This window comes from Jatropha curcas, chromosome 11 (genome assembly GCF_041381405.1).
Source record: "Jatropha curcas cultivar XTBG-Jc1 chromosome 11, XTBG_Jcur_1.0, whole genome shotgun sequence".
Taxonomy (NCBI): domain Eukaryota; kingdom Viridiplantae; phylum Streptophyta; class Magnoliopsida; order Malpighiales; family Euphorbiaceae; genus Jatropha; species Jatropha curcas.
The window spans coordinates 1,364,850-1,385,745 of NC_143161.1; the positions used below are offsets into that span (position 1 = coordinate 1,364,850).

General features: G+C 35.3%; 5 protein-coding genes across 5 annotated transcripts; 2 read left to right on the forward strand and 3 right to left on the reverse strand.

Moving 5' to 3' along the window:
- Positions 1-244: 244 nt before the first annotated feature.
- On the reverse strand, positions 245-1,876 carry LOC105649509 (alpha 1,4-glycosyltransferase family protein). The gene has a single exon (XM_012236174.4). It carries the CDS (start codon positions 1,602-1,604, stop codon positions 258-260), a length of 1,347 nt encoding a protein of 448 aa, XP_012091564.1. The 5' UTR covers positions 1,605-1,876; the 3' UTR covers positions 245-257.
- A 2,283-nt stretch (positions 1,877-4,159) lies between these two features.
- Positions 4,160-8,045, reverse strand: VIP5 (plus-3 domain-containing protein). The gene is made up of 2 exons (XM_012236175.4): positions 7,856-8,045; positions 4,160-6,492 (listed from the first exon to the last, which is right to left on the reverse strand). The coding sequence occupies exon 2, from the start codon at positions 6,421-6,423 to the stop codon at positions 4,447-4,449; it is 1,977 nt and encodes a 658-aa protein (XP_012091565.1). The 5' UTR covers positions 6,424-6,492; positions 7,856-8,045; the 3' UTR covers positions 4,160-4,446.
- An 858-nt stretch (positions 8,046-8,903) lies between these two features.
- Positions 8,904-10,747, forward strand: LOC105649512 (epoxide hydrolase 1). Its single transcript, XM_089716698.1, is given in 5 exon segments — positions 8,904-9,095; positions 9,179-9,393; positions 9,653-9,820; positions 9,925-10,160; positions 10,276-10,747. Coding segments are annotated over 5 exon segments (942 nt in total). The 5' UTR covers positions 8,904-9,025; the 3' UTR covers positions 10,529-10,747.
- A 126-nt stretch (positions 10,748-10,873) lies between these two features.
- LOC105650137 (epoxide hydrolase 3) lies at positions 10,874-12,509 on the forward strand. The gene is given in 6 exon segments (XM_020685329.3): positions 10,874-11,000; positions 11,103-11,317; positions 11,399-11,507; positions 11,510-11,565; positions 11,644-11,879; positions 11,969-12,509. Coding segments are annotated over 6 exon segments (933 nt in total). The 5' UTR covers positions 10,874-10,930; the 3' UTR covers positions 12,216-12,509.
- Positions 12,510-12,985: 476 nt separating this feature from the next.
- LOC105649513 (wings apart-like protein 1) lies at positions 12,986-19,697 on the reverse strand. The gene is made up of 13 exons (XM_012236176.4): positions 18,940-19,697; positions 18,390-18,489; positions 17,022-17,361; positions 16,311-16,423; positions 15,732-15,860; positions 15,508-15,601; positions 15,303-15,413; positions 14,586-15,193; positions 14,249-14,514; positions 13,987-14,143; positions 13,601-13,698; positions 13,431-13,512; positions 12,986-13,303 (listed from the first exon to the last, which is right to left on the reverse strand). The coding sequence occupies exons 1-13, from the start codon at positions 19,446-19,448 to the stop codon at positions 13,220-13,222; spliced, it is 2,691 nt and encodes an 896-aa protein (XP_012091566.1). The 5' UTR covers positions 19,449-19,697; the 3' UTR covers positions 12,986-13,219.
- Positions 19,698-20,896: the final 1,199 nt, after the last annotated feature.

Below are 20,896 nucleotides of genomic sequence, written 5' to 3' on the forward strand. Positions count from 1 at the left end.
TTGAATTAGATACACAAGCTCAGAGCCTCAGAATGTAAACCATTCTTTTGCATTTTACTGATCTTGAAACTAGGGAGAAAATTAGAAGAAACGACCCAAAAAATGGGAGGGGAGGAATCTATTAAAGAAAAGGATTCTCCTTTTCTTTCTTTGCTAACACTATGACTAAGTTTGTCCATAACCATATCAGAACACAGAAATGAAATGTACAGAAAAGCAGAAACAGTACAGAAACACAAAAGGGTTGTTGGCAATTGTCATATTTTACTGTTATTTAATAGATTGAAGCTTGAAGAATTACAGAAGATGCAAGAATCCAGCATTAAATGATTGATGATGCTTCCATTTTCAACTTTGATTTGTCTACTCTGCTTGTTCCACAAATGGACGGCTAAACTTTCCTTTCTTATCTGCCCAAGCTTTCTGCGCAACCATTTCCAATGCAGCTCATCTCTAGGCGCTCTAAATAAGGTTCTAATCTTACTCCAATTGACTGGATAAAATGCAGATGGAGGCAAGACAGTAAAATTAAAACCAGGCCTCCCATCTACTCTTGAAACTACTCTAGAAACTAGATAAGGACCATTATGGCCCCACTTGTTTCCATCAAAAGTTAGAGCAAATTCTTCTATGAACTTGAATACTAAAGGGTGTTTCTTATCAAAAATCAAAACTGCATTATTCAATCTGCTCCAATTACCAGTTCCAATATCAATATTTTGAGCTCCTATACAATTTCTCAATTTATTCAAACTTTTCAACACTACAAAATCAGTGTCTAAATAAATGCCACCAAATTTGTACAATAAAACAAGCCTAAGCAAATTAGAGAGGTTTTGACCTATAGAAACATCTCCAGGCTTAACTTTTCCTTTCTTTAATTCATGAAACCATGACTCTGCACGAGTGTTCTTCAATATATCATCAAAATCAGGCCTAATTGCATTCACTTTAAATCCCTTATCCAAAAAAGGCTTTAAAACAAGACTACCTCTTTTCGAATCCATAGAACTGGAAACAATAACCAAACAAGCATTTGGGTGAAATTTGAACAAACTCTCTACACCAAATAACTCTCTATCACCAAATGACTCTAAAGAAGAAATCCAAGTCATAAAGAACCGAACCTTACAAACAGAACTCTCAAAGAAGGTCCTTATTCTTGTTGAACAGTACTGCTTTGATTTGGCTCCCTGACGCAGTACCCGAATCAAAGCTCTGTGCTTGTGAACTTTTTTTGGCCTTAAGCCCAAAGAATTATTAATGGGTATCATTGAAACAGCTTGTTTTTGCAAAAGAGGCAAATGGGTCTTTGAAATTATGGATGGGTTTTCTTCTTTAACTGCATACAACACTGAAGAAGAAAGCTTTTTGAGAGATTTTCCCGCCGGCGTCAAATTGGGAGATCCCGTTGGATATTTGGCGGGAAGGGGTAGATGAATGTAGAAAACAGAGGAGCCATTGTACACCAAAAGGAGTAGCAGAATAAGAGCAAGCAAGGATGTGGGTAAGCAAGAGAGAAAGGTAAAGATAGATCTTTTAGTGTTATGCAAGTTCTGAAGAAAGAGAAAGTAGTGTTGACAAAGTTTGGTGCTTAGGTACATGGTGATAGTTTGTTTATGGCTAAAATGACCAACTGGGTTTTGCTATCTGGTTCATTTTGAGTTAATGAAAAGCTTAGCAGAGAGAAAGAGAGGGAATTAATGGAGGAGGCGGCAAAATGTGAGGGAAAAGAAATATTTTTGCGGTTTGGACATCGTGAAACAAAAAAATAACCATATAAAAGGTCTGTGAGTTCTTTAGTTCACTTTGTTCACTCGTATATAAAAGAAGTGAAGGAAGAGGCAGAAACACAAGACAAGTTGGTTTATTATTGGTTGAACTTCAAAGCTGGCTTACATTTTAAAAAAAAAAAAATTATAAGACAGGCTTACATTTTTTAAAATAACAATAATGTTTCTATTTTGGGCCTTCTAATATTTTTTAAAAAAATTTCTTGGCTGGTTATTTCACTGGCTTTTATGTTTTTTCCTCGTTGAGATTGATTTGACATCATAAAAGATATTTTTTCTTATCTCTTACTATACGTTTGGATTGGTCCAGGATATGGGAGTAACGAGGATTGGTTGGGAAGGAAAATAAATAAATTTTCTTTCCTTACTTATTTGGGAATGAAGAAATACGGAGGGAAATAAATATTGAGCAACATGCCATTTTCTCTGCAATTTAAAAGGAAAATTGGTTCAAAATAATAAAAATTATACTTTTATTGTACTTTCGTCAGTAAAAAGTAAAGGTTAAAATGATAATCTCACTATTTATAAAATCACTTTCCCTCCTCATTTTCCTCTCACACGTCCGAACATCAAGAGAAAAAATTCTTTTTTATTTTTCCTCTTTATTTTTTTTAAATATTTTATTTCCTTCCTAAATTTCTTTCCTCTCGTTTTTTAAACATAGTGCCCAGTCGAGGCAAGGATGAAGTGCTGGATATTTTAGGCAAAGTTGCCAAATATATTTTCAGGGAACTTTCTTAATTTCTTTTTTTATTTTTCTCAGCGAATTTTCTTGCATGTTCGATCAGCTTTTATCATGCCGCAAGTTTTTGCTTTTGACTTTCTTTATTTTTTTTTTTTAAATTGAGGAAAATAAGTTGTTATTACTTTTTTGCCTCACATGCTATGCCACTTGGAGAAATCGTACTTTATAGTTAAAAAAAAAATGTCTTCCTCGTGAACAAAAATTATTCCTTATAATGATTTAATAATATTTTATTCATATCATTTTATTTGATTTTTATTTTTTTTAAATGTTTTAAAATGTATATATAATTTTTAAATTTAGATATATAAATAATTATTTTTCTCATAATAACCTTTATAATTATTTATTTAATAAATGACTTTTAGCATTTTAATGAATTATTAAGAATAAAGAATACTAAAATAATTTTTATTAATTAAATTTTTAATATGTATATTTTATTAAATTATATAAATAAAATGGAACGAAAGGAATATCATTTATCCTAATACCTGAAGAGTCCTGTAGGTATGCCTCCATAAGATAAGTTGATAACTTTTTTCATCTCATATACTTTCCTTCTTTATTTGTTTGACTTTCTTATTATATACGTATTTAATTTAGATTTTTATTAGTAAATATATTACGTTGTAATAGAAAATTGACACTACTGATCTGAAAGAATAGAAATGCATCAACTATCTACTCTTCAAAAAAAAAAAAAAAAAAAGAAATGCATCAAATATCTTAAATATAAAAATTATGTTAGTTGGATTTCAAAATAGAAAGAACAACAATGTAATTTAGAGGGTTGTATAATTTACTTTCTTTGTATAAAGGGTAAATAATTTACAGAAAAATGTCGAAATAGCTGACCTTGGTTTCGGCCAAAAAGTAGGAATGAAAGAGCACATCCTCATCTCAACAACTGTGGCACCAAACACATGTCCATCGTCATCCAAATGGCCTCACTACTAGTCACTAGTACCCTTTTTTCACTAGTTTCGTTCGTGAGGAAGGAATGCTGGCTTTGATCGCTATGGGCTTCCGGCCTGTGTTTGCCCGAGAGAGGAGAGAGAAGTTTGGCATTTTTTTCAAATAAATTAATGAATGCAAACGAACGAGCATTGCATCACCTAACCGCGGTTGTTAAAAAATGAATAAATGCCATAATAAAAAAAAAAAAAAGGAGTGGGACAACCCTATTCGACAGGGTCCAAGAAAAATTTACTAATTTAGACAGAAATGCATTCTTCACTTTCATGCATTCTGCCCATTAAACTAATAACTGAGTAGTTGAATGCTTATTTGCAGTGCAGAATGAGTTCAAACCCTGGCAAATCCTACCCCTTTAAAAACCCAAGCAATCCATTCCCCATGAAAAAAAATTCTGGATTTATAGTCTGAACACATAGAACCATTTCCAGAAAAGTTTATAGAACACTGTCCGTATGTTGTAAAAAAAGTTTTTGGGAAGCACTAAGATCCAAATGAAGTCAACTGACCAATTGACATAGCAACCTTGAAATTTTGAAAATGCAGACCCCATGCTAAATTGTGAGACCTCTAGCAACATTTGCAAAATAGTCAACTAACAAGTGAACACCTCCATCTCATGAAAAGATGATGGCAGCTCTTAACAAATCAAGTAGCCAAATTAATCCATATATAAAACTTCAATAGCAGCATTTATCCAGCTCTCTAAATAAAAATCACTGTCAAACTTTCCATGAATAATTCGAAGGCAAAGCCAAACACTATACCCATAATATTAAAACTTCAGACAGCAAAGATGTTGTGACACAATACTTTCCCAGTAACCAGGTTTGCAATTACAAGATCAACACAATTCAGAGACATGCTTGAAGGCTGTGCGATCTGAGGTAGTCACCAGAAAGGAAGTTGATGGTGCATTATCACATTTCAGAGGAGTCCTCTTCTTCTCTTGTAGTCGCTAACAGTCAAAGTCAGAGCATGTCTCCTCCCGTCATTCTCAGGGACCCGGCATCCGACAGTTGCTTCTATCTGTTGTTTCCTTGCCATGAACCCTGCCTTAGCACCCTTTGCTCCGCCAAACTTCTCAAGTGCAGTCAATGAGATTGGAAGATCAAAATCATGAAGTGTATTTGACTCAGTCCCTTGATCCACAGGAGCTGCAGTATCAACCAACTTCCCTGCATCAGCTGCTGCCTCCAAGGCTGCCGCTGTAGCAGCCATGCCAGCCTCAGCCAAAGTCCCTGTTGCTGCCCCATTACTATGTGCAACAGCTGCTGTGCCATTATTATTTGCTTCTGCAGCCACATCTGCTCCACCAGGCTTTGACACATAATAATTCCTAGACCTAGTCCATCTCCTTGAAAAAGGATCATACCCAGCCTCCCCTGCTTTCAGACTTGTGTTTACAGGTTTCAATTCTGAGGCATTTCTAAAATTCTCAGCCCTGTTCTTTCTATTCATCTCTGCCAGTCTAATAGCCTTTGCATCTTTTTCCTGAGCTTGCCGAGATGCCTCCAGTTCCTGAATTCTTGCCCTAATCCTCTCTACCTCTGCATCATCTTGTTTCATTTGTGCAACTTCCAACTCTCTCCTCAACCGGTCCTTCTCAGCAGCAACATTTAATGGCCTTGTTGAGGCAGATTTTTTCTCCTGCAACATCTGCTTCACAGTGGCCGCTGAGTATACAAATGTATTTGACTTTTTTATTGCCTCCTTCTTTTCCAGAATATCCTGTTTGGTTGGCATCCGGCCACCACTACGCTCCACCTCCCTGACCCACTGTTTATACTCATCCTCAGTTGGAGCAGAGTCGGAAACCATCGCCATCTGCCACCTTGCTGCAGAGCTTTCATTGCCCCAAATAACATTCAGATATTTGTATGTAGTTTTATTCTCCAGTTTGTATGGGCGGTCAGGGTCTGCAGCATCAACATTACGGACTAAGCAGAGCCTGTAGATTGGACCAGATTTTGACCTTCCAATCCCAACCCTCACAAAGCAACCTACAATCAACTCTTCAAACCATGGCTCCATAAGCCATTTAGCAAGTTTTGACCTCCGGATAGTGACTTCCCGTATATCATCATATGTCAGACCTTCGGATCCAGGCTCTCTGTCCTCATCACTATCTGCCATTCCACCGTCACCTGTTGACGCTTCATCTTCACTATGAGACCTACTGTCACTCTCACTGCTAGAGCTACTCAGGCTTGCCGAAGTGAAACGTTTTCTCCTGACAGGTGAAACACCCCGACTGCCAGAAGTTCCTCTAGAGACATCCCTCAACTTACGGTGAGCCTCTGGGTCCTGCTGCTTTAAACGCTTAGCTCTGAGTTCGTTCAATGCATCATCTTTGGCAGCTGCCCTGTCTGCCGATCTAGCTGATGTGCGAACTCCGCGAGATGATGGCAGAGGTGGAGTCTCTTTTCTGGATCGGGTTGCCCTCTCACTGTCCCGTTTTGATCTAATCCTCTCAGTTAAATTCTTATCACCTTTCTTGTCTGCCCGCTCTGATAATATCATCTCCCTTTCAAGTTCACTCATTTGAGCAAGCTTCCTCCGATCATCCTCATCCTTGTAAAGATCATCACCAACATCTGATTCATCACTGCTGTCACCCTCACGGTCAGAGGCCCCATCATCATAACCACCTTCTTCTTGGCTACCCTGATCATCATCTCTTTCAGCAGGGTCCAATCTCTTCTTCAAAGGAACTTGAGATCCAGATGGCTTCCTGCTGGCATAGCCGCGGTCATCATCTGAATCTTCATCTCTAGAGTCACTTCCACCATCAGAATATGAACCCTCACGTCGCCTCCTAGATGGTGGATGTGCATTCCTGTTTCTTCCAGATGATCCAGTTCTTCCTGCTGCCTCCAGAAGCAAATTTTCCAAGTCTGCCATGGTTCACAGCAAGTCCCTATATTTTAGATCACTAGTAACAAGTCTTCAAGTGTTAATCAACTAGTTCACCTGTCAACAGTAAAAAAACAAAAGCAGATTATGTACATGAAATATACATAGTAATACGTTACAAATAGCACAAGCGACAAAATAATACATTAGCATATGCATTTGCAAATTATCACATATGGAAAAAAATCAAGGTTGCATTTCATGCATTAAACTCCCGACTGAGCTCAATTCTGACAATTAATTTATATTCTCCGAAGGAGCTCATTTGCATCTTCAAAGCAAAAGCAGATTATGGACGTGGAATATATATAGTAATGCATTTACAAATAGCACAAGCGACAAAATAATAAATTAGCATATGCATTTGCAAATTAATCACATATGGCAAAAAAATCAAGGTTGAATTCCATTCATTAAACTCCCAACTGATCTCAATTCTGAGAATTAATTTATGTTCTCCAAAGAAGCTCATTTGCATCTTCAAAGCAAAAGCAGATTATGCACGTGGAATATACATAGTAATGCGATTACAAATAGCACAAGCGACAAAATAATAAATTATCACATATGGCAAAAAATCAAGGTTGCATTCCATTCGTTAAACTCCCAAGTGAGCTCAATTCTGACAATTAATTTATATTCTCTGAAGGAGCTCATTTGCATCTTCAAAGCAAAAGCAGATATGCATGTGGAACATACATAGTAATGCGATTACAATTAGCACAAGAGACAAAATAATAAATTAGCACATGCATTTGCAAATTAATCACATATGGAGAAAAAAAAAAAAAATCAAGGTTTCATTCCATTCATTAAACTCCCAACTGAGCTCAATTCTGATAATTAATTTATATTCTCCAAAGGAGCTCAATTGCATCTTCAAAGCTCAACAATATAATTTCACTCTTCCAATCTTGGCCTTTCCAAATCAGCAATTATGTCATGCAGGCTCCCTGGCGCATCAGCCAGAAAGAGATACAATGTAGACCATAACATGCTTGTACAGAATACAAGGACTTGTATAAATGAAATCCAAGTAATTCTACTGATTCATTCATTTCAAGAGCCACAACAATAGCTGGAATGCACTAAAATGTGTAAGTGCAGAATTGCAGGTAATTGGATTACTTCACTGATAAAAACATATAACCCCAGTACTAGAGCTGATTCTTGAATCTCTGATTCTACCAAACCATTCCAGCTCCACGACAAACCCAAATAGAGGCACACAAAGAGAAAAGAAATCCTCAAATAGTATAGTAGGCATATCTATCCGTTTTATAAAAAAGCGATCGTGACAGAGAAACCTAATTAACCATTATTGTGAAACAGGAACGAATAGCTGCATGATAATTACTGTAAAACCTAATCAAACAACAATTAACGAAAACATAAAACGCAGAGTAATGGGTTACCATACCAAACTCTTGCCTTGCTTGCAATATGGATTTCCCCCGCTTCGCGATGGCTAGGGTTTTTCGGACTTTGAATTGAAGATATCATATACAAATTAAAATCCGCAATTCTCCGCGAGAGAGAGAGAGAGAGAGAGAAACAGCAGTGAGAAAAGATGAGGAGAACTGATAATGTGTTGGAATAAGAGTATGACGGCATTAATGTAATAATAATAATTATTATTAATACTCCTTTCGTACAAAAATTATTCCACTCCTATTTTTCACACAGATTAGTAAATTTCACAAAATAGCAATTATTACCATTAAAACACAATTTTATTTATATAATTTTTATATCATACACGTGTTAAAATAATATATGAGCAATTATTATATTGAAATAATAAATAAAATTTAATAAGGATTGTTGAAAATAAAATAAAATTTAATAATGGTATAATAGATAATTTAAGAATTAACTATAATGTAAAAAGAAAAATCGACTATATTTCATGACAAACTAAAAAGAAAAGATAGATTATTTTTCACTAAATATAATGATATTATTAATACACGGAAAAAATTTATCTAGACAGTTCATGATTCCACTTATGAACAAAATAAATGAGATAAAAAATTTTTAAGTAATATTTTGATTTTATCTTTTTTTTTTAAAAAACAAATAGTCAAAAATTTTCTTTAGAAACGGTTTTTAAAAAGTTTTTTATCTTATTTATTTGTTCCACAAGTGCAGTCATCTATCCGGCCTTAAGTTTTTCCCTTATTACACTGAGCTATCTGCTAGTTTGGACAGATCTAACCGGTTTTCTCCTCAGAGACGTGAAAGAAGTTTCTGGACAAGGCTTTGCCTGTCTGTGGCCAGCTTGGTGGACCTCTGGGCTTGTCCTTTGGGCCTCAATTGTACAGCCCAATTATTTTCTCTTACTACAAGTTACAATGTGGCGCTCTTAAATCGGTCGTTTTTCCTCGGACGACATGAAGAAAACGAAAGTCGTCTCATGCTGGAGTAACGTATTTTAGCTCATGATATAAGACAAACGTAGAGACGCCTGGCACTGACTAGTGACTACTGTGTACTGATGCGCTAACCAGGACAAGGATTATGACATAAACGACGTAAATTTCTGATACCTTTTTCATTTCTCGAGTACAGACGTTACTTCATCATCAAAATGGACAAAATTCAGCACAAGTTCATCCCAGTCGGTGGACTGAACCTCCACTTAGCCGACATCGGAACCGGTAACGCTCATCCCTACCTTCTTTGTCATGCACTATCACTGAATTGTCAATCAAACACTAATGTTTGATCTAATGATCTGCAGGCAGTAAGGTGGTGTTGTTCCTGCACGGATTTCCTTAGATATGGTACTCGTGGCGGCACCAAATGATTGCTCTAGCCAATGCAGGGTACCGTGCAATCGCACCCGATTACAGAGGATATGGACTATCCGACCCGCCACCCGAACCCGAGAAGGCCACGTACAGGGACATAATCAACGACCTCGTCGGAATCCTAGATTCCCTCCAAATAACTAAGGTACTGAGTACTGACGCACTGAATTTGCTTTGTTTTAATTTTGCCATGAATTGTACGGAAAAGGACAAACGTTGATTTCTTTATAGGAAAGAGAACAAATGGGAATTTCCCAATTCATTAATTGTTTAATTAACATTGTTAATACTACTGTTAATGTTAATTCAATGATAAGGAATTGAGTAAAAGAAAAAAGAAAGAAGCTCGATTTATTGTTGCATAAGTTGTGATATTGCTTCTGTTGGTTCTTGAATGAGGATAGGTGGTTGTTGTAGCAAAAGATTTTGGAGCCAGGGTTGCCTATATGTTTGCTCTTCTGCATCCGGATAGGGTATTAGGAATTGTAACCGTGGGAGCGCCATTTGTACCTCCAGGTCCCGCTCAATTCAATAAATATCTTCCTGAAGGTTTCTATATGTCTAAATGGCAGGTAATATATATTTGTGCATTTGCATCTCCTCGTCTTTGGTTGATAATCTTGAGAATAAAGAATTAAAGACTCAATTTTTAATTTTCTTTCCTGCAATTGTATAGGAACCTGGGCGAGCAGAAGCTGATTTTGGTAGATTTGATGCTAAAACAGTGGTTAGGAACATCTATATTCTCTTCTCAAAAAGTGAAATACCAATAGCTGATGAGAACCAAGAAATCATGGATTTAGTAGAGCCATCAACTCCTCTTCCTTCTTGGTCCAAAGAGGAAGATCTTGCAATATATGGGGCGTTATATGAGAAATCTGGTTTTCAAACTGCATTGAAGGTTCCATATAGGTAATAAGTCCTTCATTTGCAAAGACTCTACAGTACTTAAGATTGTGGTTTCAAATTTCGTAGTATCTGCTAAAACTTGATTTGTTTTGATTTTATGGAACCACGCAAATTGCAGGTCAATTAAGAAATAGTTTGGCACAACAGAACTTAAAGTTAAAGTTCAATCACTCCTTATCATGGGAGCCAAAGATTATGTCCTTAAATTTCGAGGCATGGAAGATTACATAAAGAGTGGGGAGGTCAAAGAGTTTGTACCTAATCTGGAGATCATATATTTGCCTGAAGGAGCCCATTTTGTTCAGGAGCAATCACCTGATGAAGTCGATGAGCTATTATTTTCTTTCCTTAGTTCTCGTATATGGTCATGAAAATTTGCAGTAAATTGTATCAAAAACTTAAGAAGTGTGTTGAACTCGATCCAATTCTGGTGAGGAAATTCCATGCATAATTGTATGATGAAGAACTTGGATTTGTGGTTCTTCTCTGTGGCATGGACATGGTACCTGTCAAAGAATTAAGAACCAGAATGTACTGTTGAACATGTTTCCTTTCTCGAACAATTAATTGGAATGCTGGATTTTGATGTATTTGGCATTGGGCCAGCAAAGACTGTGCTACAGACTACAGAGACCTCATACATGCTTTGTTATACTGCGTTACCGTATCACTTTCCAACTTCCAAATAAAACTTAAAATATCTACGGTGATATAAAGCAAAGCTTGTAATAACTCGACTCTCTCTCCCTCTGGCTCTTTATCTGTCTCTCGGAATGGATCAGATACGGCACAAATTTGTACGCATAAGAGGAGTTAAGCTTCATATTGCAGAAATTGGAACTGGTTTAAATTGACTCTTAATTTCAATTCTGACATAATTCCTTTTTTCATTTTCCAGTAGTTAAAAAAAAAAAAAAAAAAAAAAAGGTTTCTTTTCATTTGCAGGAACATCGGTAGTGGTATTCATACATGGTTTTCCAGAGATATGGTATTCATGGAGACACCAAATGCTTGCAGTTGCTAGTGCTGGCTACCGCGCAATAGCACTAGATTTAAGAGGCTATGGATTATCTGAGCATCATCCAGAACCCGAAAAGGCGTCCTTCGATGACTTTGTGGAGGACACAATCGCGATCCTTGATCATTACCAGATTCACAAGGTAAATAAGGATACTATTTTCAGATTTACAGCACTTATCTTCAAATCTTATTCAAGTCAAATCAATCTTTAATTACTGCAGGCGCTCCTGATTGGAAAAGATTTTGGTTCCTGGCCTATTTATTTGCTCTATCTTCTCCACCCAACAAGAATTTCAGGAGTTGTGTCATTAGGTGTGCCATTCTTTATACCCAACCTCAACGGTACAAGGACCTTCTTCCTGAAGTTTTCTACATCTCAAGATGGAAGGTAATTTTATGGTAAATCTTAGTTTTCTTTTCTGGAATCATAAAAAGTCTTATTAAGTTTGTAATATTTCCATCATAGGAACCTGGAAGAGCTGAGGCTGACTTTAGCAGATTTGACGTGAGAACTGTATGGAGGAATATTTACATTCTCTTCTCAAGAAGTGAAATTCCTATAGCAGATACAAATAAGGAGATTATGGATTTGGTGGATCCATCAACACCTCTGCCTCCACGGTTGACCAATGAGGATATTGTGGTCTATGAAACATCATATGAAAAATCTGGTTTTGATTCTCCCATGCAAGTCCCTTAAAGGTATAGATTTATACTTTTCCTTGAAACTGAAAGGCCTTGTGTGTTGATACTAATAGCCACTGGTAATCTATCTGCATGTATTATTGTAGGGGACTGCGAGTAGACTTCACTTTGACTGATCCAAAAATTGAGGTTCCAGTGCTGCTAATAATAGGTGAGAAAGATTATTTCCTTAAATTCCCAGGAATTAAGGAGTACTTAACCAGTGGTAAAGTGAAGGATTATGTTTCTGATTTTGAGATAAAGAGCTTCCCAGATGGTACCCATTTTATTCAAGAACAATACCCAGATCAGATTAATCAGCTTATCATCGGCTTCCTCGAGAAACGTGCTTGATCAAAGCTGTTTAAAATAAACTGTGTGGTGACAGACATCCTGCATTTTCTACCCAAGTTGAAATCTTTAATGTAATTCAGTTTCATATGAATTTCATGGAGGCATCCAATCAAAGATCAAACGTTGAAAGAAATCGTACGTAATAATAGAAATTAGTAATTTGAAAACATATTTTACACTTTGAAAAAATTTTAGGAGTTCCTACTTTCCTTAAATGACCAAGTTATTAGTTCTCACATGTTCTTCAAACTCAATTGAGTTATTTTGATTAATATATTACTTGAGTTAATTGAATTTTATTTTCTATCATATTAATTACGCATGAAATTCACGCACATTATTATTGCATACATTATTTCAATTTTGTCGCACAGTATTGTAAACCATTGGAGTTTTCAATAATAATTTTTTAGCACATTGACGTAATAGAAAAGTTCAAAAAGATGGCAATTAAGTAGCTACTTATTGCCAACCAGATTTGATCTAGCAGGTTTTGGTAGTGAGGTCTAAACTCTTGAGACCCCTCGACCACAGAAATTTTCATCAATTTAATGGACTTCAGAAATATAATTTCTGAGCTTTACCAGAGCAAATCCGAAGAATCATAGGAACGTCTCTCATAACAAAATTTCACTAGCAACGGATACAACAATATAGTGCTCTGGTTACACACCTTTAAATCGCAAGTGAAAGCAAAGCAACAGCGCGTGTTTGCAAACAGGAAGCAAATGGGTCGAAGGGGATAAATTAGCTTTAACAAATTACATAGATAATGCACAAAGGAATATATTTTGATTCTACTATCATTTCGTATACAAGCGTCTCAGCCTGCTCCATATAAAAAGAATAGTGTAAAAAGGGGCAAAAAGAAAAGAAAAGGGGAAAAAAATCAGACTAAAGTTCAGGTTGATGGTCAGGAATGATAGAGTGTGCAGTTGTATACAACAGAAGTTTATCACAAAAGAAGGCAAGAGGCTGTACAAAATTTGCATTTTCTTGAGCTTTCATGGTATCCTACATGATTCAATTACTTCAGTCACAGTTTTATGAGTCTCTGGCGAAATCATGTTCAATGTCAAATGAAATGCCTGCAACAAGAAGAATTAACATTTGTTAAACAAATGCAAAATTCCCTATAGTAAATGATTTCTCAATTTTATATCTGCATAATTCCCAATATTTATATTCAGGACAATCAAAGAACAAAACACATACCACAAATCTCTCCAAAACAGGAACAAGAACAGCCAGGCTATGATTTGGAAGGTAATCAGCAATAGAATCACGAATTCTCTTACTGTCATGGGAACAAAAGACGTTTGAGACAAATAGCAAAACATAACAATTGAAAAGAGAGAATTGTGGTGAGGTAGCAATAGATAAACCTTTCTGTTGAAAGGAATGCAAGTAGGAGTGCTGCATAAGCTTCTACAATCATCTTCTCAGCTTCTTTCTCTCCCTGTAGCACAGCTGCCTCATCATTCTGTATGCAACAACATGCATATTCCAGATGTTAATTACATTTTATTTTCTGAAGTTGAACATTTGATGCTCTAGTGAACAGAAGTAACCCATTCAACCTTTGACAGGTATCACCTATTTGTTCTTTGAATATATTTTCAGCAACTAAAAAATAGTGAAATATACACACACTAAACCCAACCACATTTCACATTGCGCATATATACATAATAGGAAATAGGTGGAAAAAAAAACTATTAAAAGAAATCAACACAACAAAGCACTCCATAATTGATAATTTATAACTCACCCATGCCACATTTCCTTCTCCAGCTGCATCAGCTGCATCACCTGCTCCTTGATTGGCTAGAAAGATTGAACACAATAGTGGAATTACATCCCTGTGAGTCTCCTCATCTAACCCTTTTGAGCTAGGTAATGAAACACTTGTTGCTGCAAGCCTTGACCTGCAGTCAACAATACCAAGAGTCAACACTTTTCTCAAGCCATGTACCAATTGCCTCACGCAAATAACATGTGCAGGTCCACGGAAAATTGTTAAGAAGTTTAACCTGTTATGCCCGTCCTTCTCGATCAGGTTCACCAGTAAGCCCAATATAGCAACAAGGAAATCCAACTCTTGATCAGTAAGATGATTATCATTCTGATTTTCAAGTTCGATACTTGAATTGTCCTCTTTCATCTCACTGGATAGGAACACAGATGAGCTGAATGAAGGGAAGTGACCAGCAATCAAAGAAGACATAGTCTCCAATCCTCCACATGCAGCAATTTGTTCACAGCCAATAGGGTTGTCATTTGTTAAATTCATTAGAACCTGCCAAGAAGATACATTAACACAAAAGCCAAATGATGTGAAGAAATCAATATAGTGGATTTGATGAACACCTTCACTGCAGTAAGAAGACAGTCTGCAAGAAGACCAGAATGTTCGTCCTCATAAACACTGCACGAGTTTAACTGCGAAGGATAATGGTCCACATTTCTTGAATTTTGTTGGCAATTTTCACCATTGCTTGATTCCTCTTGGCTCATTAGCCGACACTGAAACCTATCTTCAAGGTCTCTTGCGGTAGCACTATAATCTCGAGATCGATGTTTTTTCTGCTTCCCAGATAGCAAGTCCCACTTTGAGGGCTGAATCTCATCTTCAACAAATGCATAAGGATCTTGATTATCATCTACGAGTTCACATTTGTTATTTTTATTACAATTAGTTCTCTCAGGAACTGCAAATTTTGTCCTCAACCCATTATTATTTACAGGTTTTTCACTATTAGATCTTGTGTTACATGAACTGGACATGGAAGAATGGACCCTCATCCTTAACTGGCATGCATCATTCATCAATGTAGCTGTAGTTTCAGAAGTGGAAGCAGTAAAACTAAACTGGGAATTGGATTTCTGAGATATGCTAAAGCTTCGTCCAGAAAAATTCCTCTCTGTGCCACAATAATCTGTTGAAGAACTGATGGATATAATTTCATTGCCATTTACTGCAAGAGTAATTGATCAATCACTAAAGAGAAACAAGAAAACAAGCCCCAGGATGAGGCAGAAGTAAAAGAGAACAAGCATCAGGAGTAGGCAGAAATAAATGAGTACCTCTGTGGTCTGCAATTAAAGCCAAATCAGAAGCATGATAACTGCTGTCAGAAAGACTGCAAGATTTACCACCACCAGAGGCAGGAGAGGAACTTTTAAGCAGAGAAAGACCTAGAAATCAAGACCATCATCCATTATAATACAAATTACATCAATTCACCCCACCTAGACCCATAAAGAAACAAAAGCAGAAAGGTAATATTACCAGACAGAATCTTTATGACACTCATAATAAGTTTTGTAAAAGAAAGCCGGTATCCATGAGAATCTAAGTTCCCTTTCATTCCAAGCAAATGGCTCTACATTGAGAAAAAAAAGTGAATTAAGATCTAATCATCCAGCAGCAGATGGCCATTTAAGTTTTTTATTAACTGGAGGAAGAATAAGAAGAGGACAAAATTAACAAGGCATCATTGCTGTAAGATTTACCTGATTATCTTTACTTAGGAATGTAGCATTTTCCATGATTTTCAAACATTTTAATAGCAACACCAGGCTCTGCAAACCTGAGTCATCTTTTGCATCACCTATGGTAGGCGAAACATGTTCTGTCCAACTCTGCAGATAAATTTGTGCTCAAAAATCAACTTCTCCAAAAAAAAAAAACTTGCACCCGTAATAGAAAGTTCCCCCAGAGAAATTAGAAAGGAGGATAGCTCTATTTTGCAAAAATCATTGCTAGAAGAATGAGAAAGGGGAAAAGCGAGAGTAAGAGACTGATTCACATCAGTCCTATCAAGATAAAAGTGGAAGTAGAAGAAACAATTTGAAGTTTATCCTATGTGATGCAATGGACGTGTATGGTAGCACACTTCAGCACACCTCTGTGAAAGCTTTACTCATCAGGAATAGAGTTTTCAGTTATACTAATATGAGAAGTCGAGAAAAGGGGATAAGAAATGTTCTCAATCATTCAAGCAACATTATCTCTGGACTTTCTCACTCAAAACATTTCTGTACTATACAACAAAACCAATAATGAGATTATACAAACATACAAGCTCACACCTCGATAACAGCATGACAATTCATGGCAATCTCAAAAACAGCATCGAGTCCTCCCATCTCCCGTAACTTCTCCTTGAAGTTGCCCCCTGTCTTTCTTATCATGCCAGGTGTATCTGAAGGAATGCAAACCACACCATGGGATAAAAATCAGCAAAAGTTTAAAATACAGACAGAGAGTGAAGAATGTGTATATACACATCCATACACATTTAGGCGTGAGATGATGATAATGTATGCAGCACAAATTCAGAAACGACACAAGTTGGGTTAGAAATTTTTACCTCAAGCACCTATTAGTATACAGATGGGAAAAAAAATTTAAGGCTCAAGAGATAATGACAAACCCATTGCAAGTGAAGTGTGTATCAGGAAAATGAGCAAAAAACCATGCGTGGTTGAAGCAAATATGATGAACAAAGAGCATTTAGCCAGTTACATGAGAAAAAAATTCACAGCAATTAATAGGCAATGGTTCTTTTTCAAAAAAAAAAAAAAAAAAAAAAACCATTAGTGTTATATTAATATCTTTAAATGGTCACCAATATAGAAATTCATACTTTAATTGATAATATCTGTTACTCATCCTGTAATTAAATTACTCAACAACATGGAACATTACCGACATTTGATCCTAATACAAGCACATACAATAGAAGTGATAAATTTATTAATTTCTTATGCATATAATAGAAAAGATGATAGCCAGAATACCTTCGAACGATATCTTAGATAAGCAAGCTTTCTCCATTGTCAGCAAAGCTATCCATTTTTGGTTCAGTTCTGGCCTCTCTGTTCCATTAGCATCTTCACAGTTTGACTTCATGTCCTTGCAGCAAACAAGAATCTCTTGGACTTTGGCAAAAATAGCACTAGTGCTGGAATCTACCAGTTTAGATGTATCTCTTAAGATATCATTATCTTTGCGCAATGATAAAAGCTTACTGCCAATATTTCGAACTTTGTCTTCAGCATTAGTCAAAATGACTGGCTTCAACAACTTAATTAGAAAACGAATGCAACTGGGTGATTCCAAAATGTTATCATCCTGGCTCTGAAAAATGACAAAATTAAACATATCCAAACCTTTATTATGGGGTGCAAAATGTATAAAGGGGGGAAGTCAAACTTGATAAGAAAAGAAACAATAAAACATGAAAGCAAATTATTCAAGGACCTCAACATATAATAAACTTAATACAACAACAATCAAGCCTTAGTCCCAAACTAGTTGGGGTCAGCTATATGAATCTTTTGTTCCAATATCTGCTATGTTCAAAGTAATAGCAATTAAAAACAAAGTATAAAATTGATAAACATAATAAAAGCACTAATTTAATTATCATATCCTAAAGTGGGTTTGAAGCATTAGCAAAATATAGAGGGTCAAATAAAAAAAACCATAAAATCAATTTACCAACACAATTTTGAACGCCCACACGCTTGGACAAATTACTTACAGAAAGCATTTTCTCTCACATATTAAACCGCCGAATAGGTACTATTCAGCTTCATTTATTACAGATAAAGCAAACCAGTTGCAAGATCTAAGAAGCATTTAGAACTTGCTTAAGACCAGCTCTTTTGAGAAAACTTCTCAAACTTTACAGCCAATATTATTAATCATATAAACTCACCTTTCAATCTTCCCATATAGAAACTTTGGTATCATTTATATACATTTTGCTCAGATGTTCATTGCAAGGCATGCTTGTGCATTGCCAGAATGTCCAAGCTAACACTCACATACCAAAACACCTATCCCGCTTCCCAGTTGACTTCGTTTATTGGATTCAAGAGGCTCCCCATTGTGATGTTTACAGTCCATAGAAAATAAAAACATTTATTTAAATATTATATCCTAGAGCAACAATCAAGAAGCATGAGTAGTAAAAAACAGTGTGATAAAAATTAAGCATAACAAATTTCTGTACTTCTTCATGCCTTTACAGAAAATTGAAAATTATATTTTCTAACAGACAGCACTTTTGATTGAGTGAAGAAAACCATTAACGCAAAGGGTTCAAATATAGCTGCCTAAGCTTTAAATAGATTTATGATCAACCATGCAGAAAAACTTACATCAGCCGTCAAAACGTAGAAAATAGTTGCAGCAGCTAAATTACTGGATGAGTCATCAAAGCTGAGACCCAAAATAGCATCAACTATCGTCTTTGCCAACCTGAAAGCAGGGAACTTCAGAAGTTTAACATACACAATGAAATTTTAATATCTGCAAGCCAAGAATAAGACACATGAATATACATCAACCCTCCCCACAAACATAAGCTTACAACGCAATTCATGAAATCATAGGTAAATCCAAGTACCATTTCTACAACCTTAAAATACGCTTCAAAAATTCAAAATCGAAAGGAACTACCCAAAAAGTTATTACTCTTTTCCATAAAGACTAAAAAAAAATACACTTCGTCCAAAATCTTGCAAGTTCCAAATGTTCACCAACTTAAATATCAAAGACTCGCTAAAATCCATTCTCAAAAAAAAAAAAAAAAAAAAAAAAAAAAAAAAAAAAAAAAAAAAAAAGAGTCGCTAAAATTACAGCAACACTATGTCAATGTTTAAACCCAAAACCCATCAATATTATTCAAAATTGAATACACCCGCATACCCCTGAGTCCTCAAGAGCCGCCGCTGATGTGCAGTGCCGCAAATCGACAAGAGAGACAACAAACTGGCCCTCCTGATCCTAACAGGCTGTCCTTTCCTCAGCCCATCAAGCGCAAAATTAACCTCATCAACATGCTCCATCATCTCCCCAAACTCCTGCGCCTCCATTAAAGTCGAAGTCACTGGAACCAAAGACCTAGAATTAATATTCTTGCGGGCGGGTTTTTGCAATTTGCCATTTCTCGGTTTCTTCGACTTTCTTGAAGCAACACCATTTGACAAAGTACCTCCTTGGGAAGAATTGAAGCTATATGGATCGGGATCGAAGGAAGGCCAGAGAGAGGAAGATTCTTGAGAAGAGAAAGGTAAACTATAGAAATCTTGAGATGGGTTTTCTTGGGAAAGAGAAAAGTCGTCCTTGAATGAATGGTCGGAAACGTTGTCGTCTATGGTATCGGAATAGGTTCTTGTTAAGCCCCGGTTTCGGCGACCATACGTTCTAACAATCATATTTGAATTTTGTTTCGTTTATCAGGATAAGTATAGGATTGAATTTGGCATTGCTGGAAAATAAAGGGGCTTTTTGGGGAAAAAATTTCAAATCTCTTATCACTGGTAATACAAAACCATGGAGGTGTCAAGCTGAAGAAGGTGGGCTTTAGGACAACGGGAGACAGGGAAGCGAAGGAGCATGGAGGCCGTTTGTTGGTTAAGTGGGTGATTTTTCTGATATGGATTTGGGTTTGGATTGGATCCGGACTTTTGTTTGTGAAATTCAATGTTTTCTTTTATTTATTTTTTTATTATTGCGGGTAGTTTGGTCATTTTGAGAATTTGAGCTCGTAGGTGAGGTGCGAGTACGATGATGCGAGAATCACTGTCTGGGCCGTGTATAGCCCAGTTATTGCGCATAAAAACATTTTTTGAAATTCAAAATCAGAAATTGCACATAAAAAACAAAATAGAAATGATTTTGTTAGTTAGATATAAAAACAAGTATGTGTGATTTTTAGCATTTTAATTCAATAGTTGAATTTTCAAACATGATGTATAATATAAATATGGATTTTAATAGCTCAATTAGAAGTTCGGACTTAGCTAAATTAGGAATTAATACATAAACCGAAAATAATTAATAATGCATGAATAAAAGAAATTAGAATTTAATAGAAAATAATTAATAAAATTGTTAACTTGATTGAAGAATAACTAATTGAATTTAATAAACTTTATGAATTAAATAATTAATTGTGTTTAAAGTGAGTTTTTTTTTTTAATAGTTGTGAATTAAAGGATTTTTATAATTTATTTGAAAATATTTGCTTCAACAACTACGAATTACAACCTTTTAATAGTATGATTTTAAATTTTATTAGAAATAGTTAACAAATAAAATTTTACTATTCTCAATAAAAAAATTATATTTAACTCATGCCATGTTAGACAATTAGTTTGATAATTTTAATGATGAAAATAAAATTTAAAATTTGATTTTTTTTATTTCCTGATTGTATTATGTTGTTTAATGTTTTTTTTAGCTATTTGTTTTGTATTTTTTATTTATAAAATTATTTTTTATTTTCCATGTTTAAATTATCTTAAGATACTTTTTGAAATTGAAAAATATGTAACACGAACTTATTTAGGTTTGGTCAATCAATGCTAAAAAATAAGTAGTAATCAATTTGTAAAATAACTTGCGACCATTATAAACTCTTCGTGAATTTATCACTATTTATATTTTAAAATTTTTTTCTCTTTGTTATCTTTTCTATTTGTATATATGAAATATCATTCATTTTATTTATCAAAATTTATTCTAATTAATCAATTATTAAAAGACTTAATTAGAATAATATGTTAAAATAGTAATATTAGTTTTATTAATCAATTATTAAAAATTATTAATTTCATTAATTAGGATAATTTGCTAAAATGGTAGGATAATAGCCTCATTT

Coding starts and splice junctions, on each gene's coding strand:
- LOC105649509 (XM_012236174.4), bottom strand. CDS start 1,604: ATGTACCTAAGCACCAAACTTTGTCAACACTACTTTCTCTTTCTTCAG.
- VIP5 (XM_012236175.4), bottom strand. CDS start 6,423: ATGGCAGACTTGGAAAATTTGCTTCTGGAGGCAGCAGGAAGAACTGGA.
- LOC105649513 (XM_012236176.4), bottom strand. CDS start 19,448: ATGATTGTTAGAACGTATGGTCGCCGAAACCGGGGCTTAACAAGAACC. Junction 17,362..18,389: donor TCTACGTTTTGACGGCTGAT/GTAAGTTTTTCT, acceptor GTCATTTTTCAG/AGCCAGGATGATAACATTTT. Junction 13,699..13,986: donor GAGAAGGAAATGTGGCATGG/GTGAGTTATAAA, acceptor TGTTGCATACAG/AATGATGAGGCAGCTGTGCT.